The 6,000-nt window shown below is 34.0% G+C and overlaps 1 protein-coding gene across 1 annotated transcript; it reads left to right on the plus strand.

Annotated features, from left to right (window-relative positions):
- Positions 1–4,194: 4,194 nt before the first annotated feature.
- LOC131018257 (probable LRR receptor-like serine/threonine-protein kinase At3g47570) lies at positions 4,195–5,125 on the plus strand. Its single transcript, XM_057946981.1, has 2 exons — positions 4,195–4,675; positions 4,782–5,125. Exons 1-2 carry the CDS (start codon positions 4,195–4,197, stop codon positions 5,123–5,125), a joined length of 825 nt encoding a protein of 274 aa, XP_057802964.1.
- The last annotated feature ends 875 nt before the right edge of the window (positions 5,126–6,000 follow it).

The following is a 6,000-nucleotide window of genomic DNA, read 5'->3' on the forward strand; positions in this document are numbered from 1 at the left end:
TCTCTTTTGGATAATATTATGTACGGTTCCTTTTGACCTTCGTTAAATTCTAGTTAATTTCAATCGTTTTCATTATACAAGTCGAGTCATCAAGAAGCTAAACATGCCCCTTTTCTAATCCCGCTCCTAATTTCCCTCCCTTAGTCGCGGTTTTTCCCGAATTTGCTATCCTTAGCAAGTGCGGTCGTGACAGAATGGTATCAGAGCATTTCTTTTGCTCTGAGTACTAATCATTCCTTTTAAGTTGAGTCTAGATTAAGTATGATAATACACTTCGAACTAGTTGACAAAAGCTTGGCACTACATCTCGTCACGCTCAACAGAGGTTATGGTAAGTGCTTTCAAGTTTTAATTAAGTTAATTTCTTTAAATATATGAAGCATGAATAAGTATGACTATTGTATGAATCACAAGAACTTAGAACTATTAAGTTATATATATGCTCACTCAGACGACAGAACATAGAAGAGAACTTAGGGAGATGCCTTAACTTTTCTTCATGTTATGATGACATCAACAATGACGGTTGAAATAGAGAAAGAGGAATCACACGAAGAGTCGCATGATGAAACCACGAGCATGAAGATTGAGCAGCGTAACAAACGCCAATAGTATGTTGATAGCATGAGCATAGCTTAAATATTCGAGTGTTTTTCTACGATGAGATCTCGAATTGGCTTGGCCTTTTGAATTTTGCTATCCTTAGCAAGTGCGGTCGTGACAAATAATGAATACATTTACATAAATTTCTAAACATAGATTGAATGGAAAATCTTTTAGTTGTTAATTGGTTTGAGATTGTTTTATATAATTAAGCAATTGTTGACATATATATTTATTTTGTATATTGTTATATTTATTTTATTTCACTAAACACTATAATATAACTTTTTTTTATATTGTATTTATCTATGTTTTTAGGTGTTAGAAGAGAAAACGTTAAGGATGTATTGTGCAGAGAATATATTTGCTATAAGATACATATTAGAAATCCAAGACAATCCATACTTTTATTAGCTGGAGGATTATTACAGCAATATATAGTGGATATGTATATAAAATTGGAGACAACAAGATTGGATTTTTTTCGTCAAACCCAATCAAGTATAAGACCAGAATTGTATCAAGGAATTGTGGATAGTGTCTTTAATGGAAAATTAAGAGGGAATGAAGTTGACAAAAGAATTGTTCTACCAACAACAAATAAATTATATATTTTAAAAAAAAATTATAATATATCATTTAATATTATATACATGTGTTCTGATGATGATGATGCATTAGCAAATGCTAAATTAGCAATGGCACAAAAAATAAAACAAGCAAATGAAGTCACTCTTAAAGATCTCAGAGACAATCAATATTTATTATTAGAGGTAGGATATTTAAATAAATTAATGATGCATTTAAAAAGTACATAATCGACTATTTCTATAATATACTATTTTTTGTCATATATTAGGGTGTTTCGTATTGCTTTACGGGAATTATTGACAAAGTTGAAAATAAAGCAACAATATGGTATGATTCTTGTAAAAATTGCAACACATTTTTCTCCAAAATTGACGAGAGTGCAATATGCAAAAAATGTAATGAAGAAGTTCTTGAGACGTCACACAGGTAATTATCAAATTTAAAACTACTACCAATTGAAAATTAGTTAATGACACAATAACAAAAATATAATAATTTTTATCATTTTATATAATTCTAGATACATAATCACAATAAATGTTATACAAGGCGACTGCAATGCACGTGTTACAATATTCGATCAAGCGGCAGAGGTATATGTAGGATGCTTTGTGGATGAATATCTTTCTTCAATCAAAGAGGTAAATTAAGATTTCTTACTTAAACACTTACTATAATTTAAATTGTTAATATTACAAAATTCAATATTACGTAATTATAACAATATATTTTCACAAGGTGAAACAGACTCCACATACTATAAAGGATTAAGCACACAAGCGTACACAGAAATGCGCTTCATGACGATGCTCAAGTATATAAAATTCGATCATCGAGGAAATCTTAATATCGTAGCAAATGCAATCCAAAAAATGCAACCAATGGAAAGCATCGATGTTGGAGATATTGAAGAAGAGCCGACTCAAGTGGAGGAAAAGAAACATTCACCCGAGAAATCAAAAAAGAAAATCCCGTCTAGAAAGAAAAAAATCTATGATAGAGTTGCAGCCCATAGAATTGCAAAAGAAAAAAAAGGAGGGTAACCAAGAAAAAGTTTGATGACTACATTGACATTACAAGTGATGACGATCTGCCGCTGAACAACATTCTGTTGCAAACCAAAAATAAGAACAAAAGATCCTCAATCGTCAAAATCAAACAAGAAAAGATTTAAAATTCGTCTTGCTCCGTACTTATTAGGATGTTTTCCATAGATGTTTTTGCATTTTTATTTGGAGGTATATTATGAATATTACTTTATTACATTTAAATTTATTCATTAATAGTTGCATTGGTTCATTTTTTAAATTACAGTTATAGTCAAATGAATTAATACAAATATTCAAAACTATATAAAAATATCTATGAATTTTATTTATATAGTAAAAATCACACGTGTTCAACGTGCATCACACGTTCTTACTGCTAGTATATCAAAAAAGGTACTATTGAAAAGCATTACTATGTTGCAAAAGTTAAGTAAATGTGATAGCTTCATATACAACTACGACCTCACATTCATACCTACTCCCTCCGTCCCATTTGTATTGGCTCCCTTATCATTTTAGGTTGTCCCAATTGTAATGGCCCATTCTTAAAATAGCAAAAAATAAGGGCTCTTAAGTGAGATATTTCACCTACTTAACTCATAAATAAAAGCTTTTTTAATCCGCGTACCCGAAAGTAAGGGGCCAATACACCTTTAGATGATCTCATCCTTTCTCTAAAGGGTCAAAATACAAGCATCTCACTTGAGCTTTGATTTATTCATGCACCTTTTATTAAGGCATGTTTTGAGCAAAGCTACAATTTCAGTTCCAACTAAAAATCTCCCACGTCTAAAATTTCTCATCACAATCTTTATGTGAGGTACAAGGAAATTCTCCCACGTCTAAACTTCACTATGGATTGTTTTCAGGGTAATGAGGCATTGTGTGGAATCCCCAAGTTCCATGTCCAAATTTGCCCTTCAATTTCGAGTTAAAATTTTTAGTAGGCCACTAAGTTAGGACGGTTTGCAAAATTAGGCCATTTTTTTCGGGCTTGCAAATTTAGGCCATTTATTGTCAATTTCAGCGCCCGTGAGCCATATTTGAGACAAAACGAGCTATTTTACACGTGAAACGTGCGTGACTTCACCGGTGGAGCCCGAACGCTGATTTGGAATTCTATTTCATTATTTTATTTAGCCTATTTACACACATGTAACATTAAATTCTAAAATAATATATAATTTAAAAACACTTACAAATTAGAATGAAGAACACTATTACCCCAAATCAAAACCTATCCAGCGTCAATGTCTTACAAGGGTGAAAATAATTCATCGCCAAAATGTGTATGCGGGAGAACAACGTGGGTTCGAACATCATGGACCGACGCAATTCCAGGAAAAAGATACCTGGTTCGCCCCAAATTTGTAAGTTTTTTGTGAACTTGTATGACATTGATGCTGGATAGGTTTTGATTTGGGGTAATAGGGTTCTTCATTCTAATTTGTAAGTGTTTTTAAATTATATATTATTTTAGAATTTAATTTTACATGTGTGTAAATAGGCTAAATAAAATAATGAAATATAATTCCAAATCAGCGTTCGAGCTCCACCTGTGAAGTCATGTACGTTTCAATGTACGTTTCAGGTGTAAAATAGCTCGTTCGGGCTCAAATATGGCTCACGGGCGCTGAAATTGAAAATAAATGGCCTAAATTTGCAAGCTCGAAAAAAAAATGGCTTAATTTTGCAAACCGCCCTAACTTAGTGGCCCACTAAAATTTTTAACTCCTTCAATTTCTAATCACAAATCAAAGAGAAGGAAGGTGGAACGAGCTTCATTTATGGTTTTTTGGGGCTGTGGCTTTCATTTCTATTGTTTCTTTGACCTTCATAATTGTCAGAAACAAAAGGAAAGGTAAGACGACTAGAGAAGTTGATGAGTTGATATTCATTGTGCCGGAAAGAATCTCTTATTATGAACTGTTGCGAGCAATGGAAAGATTCGATGAAAGCAATTTACTTGAGTTCTTGCTCTGTATATAAAGGAATTCTTAACAATGGGAAGGACATAGTTGTCAAGGTGTTTAACATGCAACTAGAAGGTATTTCAAGAATATTTGATGTCGAATGTGAAATACTACGTAGCATTCGACACAGGAATCCGATAAGCGTTATAAGCTGTTGCTCCAATGAAGAGTTCGAGGCATTAGTACTTGAATATATGCCAAAGGGGAACCTTGAAAAATGGTTATATTCCCACAACTATTGCTTGAATATGATGGAAAGATTGAATATAATGATTGATGTTGCATTTGCTTTGGAGTATCTTCACCATGGTTATTCAATGCCCATTGTCCACAGCGACTTGAAGCCTAGTAATGTGCTGTTAAATGAAGACATGGTTGCCCATGTAAGTGACTTTGGGATAGCAAAGTTGTTATGCGATGGAGATAGCTCTGTGTTAACCAACACGCTAGCAACATTGGGTGACATCGCTCCACGTGAAGATTCTCTAAATATATTGATTGCACTTCACTTTCAATCAATTATTTGTGTTCCTTACTGCATACATCATGATTTTTGTTGTTCCAGAGTATGGTTTGGAAGGGCTAGTTTCAACAAGGTGTGATGTGTATAGCTACGGGGTGATGTTGATTGAAACTTTTACGAGAAAAAGGCCTAGCGATGATATGTTTTGCGGAGATATGAGCTTACAGAGATGGGTAGAACTCTCACTTTCGGAGACCCCAGATGAAGTGATAGATGCCAACTTAGTCATGAATTTGGAGGAAGAAATGATTGACAAGAATATGCAGCGTGTATCATCCATACTTGAATTCGGTCTGAAATGCTCTGCCGACTCTCCCGGGAATAGAATCAACATGAAACAAGCACTTGCAGAGTTGCAGAAAATCAAACATCGATTTTTGCAATGAGATTCAAGTAAGCTATTTCAAAGTTCAATGTTATTTCTAAGATAATATTGTTCTATCGCAAAGTTAGCTAATGATGTCTTCTTCATTTGGTGGCTTTGATGAGGCATGTAGCGTTGAAGATTTTGAAGAGGCAGCAGATGTTAAATTGGGGTGAGGCACTGGATAGTGGTGAGGTGGATGACATGAATAATGGAAAATTTGGCTTGGTCCATTTGTTGGTTTTTGCTTTCATTGTTAATTCGTTTTTCGTTCTAATAGACGAGTACTCTTTTTCCTTTACTGGTATTTTTCCCATTGGGTTTTCGCTACAAATGTTTTAATGAGGCTCGGCCCTTAGTTAGCGTGTTTGTGCTTTGAAGGGTTTGCTAGGTTTTCTTTCTCGTTTTTCTCCTTTTATATAATTTCTAATTCAACAACTGATCCCAAGGTTTTTCTATCCCTCTTTCCTCCATATTTTATGTTCTTGAGTTTACATATAATCTTCTTTGTCACAGCTTAAAAGGCAAAATCTTTCAAAAGAGTTATGAAAATTTTGATATTCCATTCGCAGCCGAACTTGTTCAAGCTGCCCAGAAGCGCAAACCCAATCTTCTCACGGCATAGAAGGTAGCAGCAATTGATTGTGATACTCATCGAGCACACATTCAATTCGACATCCCATTGGCGCATTCCGTCGAACATGTAGAGGGCAACGCCCCCAACTTTACCGTGTAACTCAACAATTTGTTATGCAGTCATATATTCAATCAAACAGCCTCTTTTCCCCATCGAGATTACTAAAATATACATGTTTGGATAAAAATGTTTTGGTGGGCATATGAACTATAAACTTTAATTTGGAGCTTCGATTGTTCGTGAGTTTTTCTTGTTTTTAT

Source organism: Salvia miltiorrhiza, chromosome 3 (genome assembly GCF_028751815.1).
Source record: "Salvia miltiorrhiza cultivar Shanhuang (shh) chromosome 3, IMPLAD_Smil_shh, whole genome shotgun sequence".
NCBI classification, from domain to species: Eukaryota; Viridiplantae; Streptophyta; class Magnoliopsida; order Lamiales; family Lamiaceae; genus Salvia; species Salvia miltiorrhiza.

Excerpts from the sequence above, each read along its gene's own strand:
- LOC131018257 (XM_057946981.1), top strand. The coding sequence starts at position 4,195 with ATGAAAGCAATTTACTTGAGTTCTTGCTCTGTATATAAAGGAATTCTT. Across the intron at positions 4,676-4,781 it reads CAACACGCTAGCAACATTGG|AGTATGGTTTGGAAGGGCTA; the intron begins GTGACATCGCTC and ends TTGTTGTTCCAG.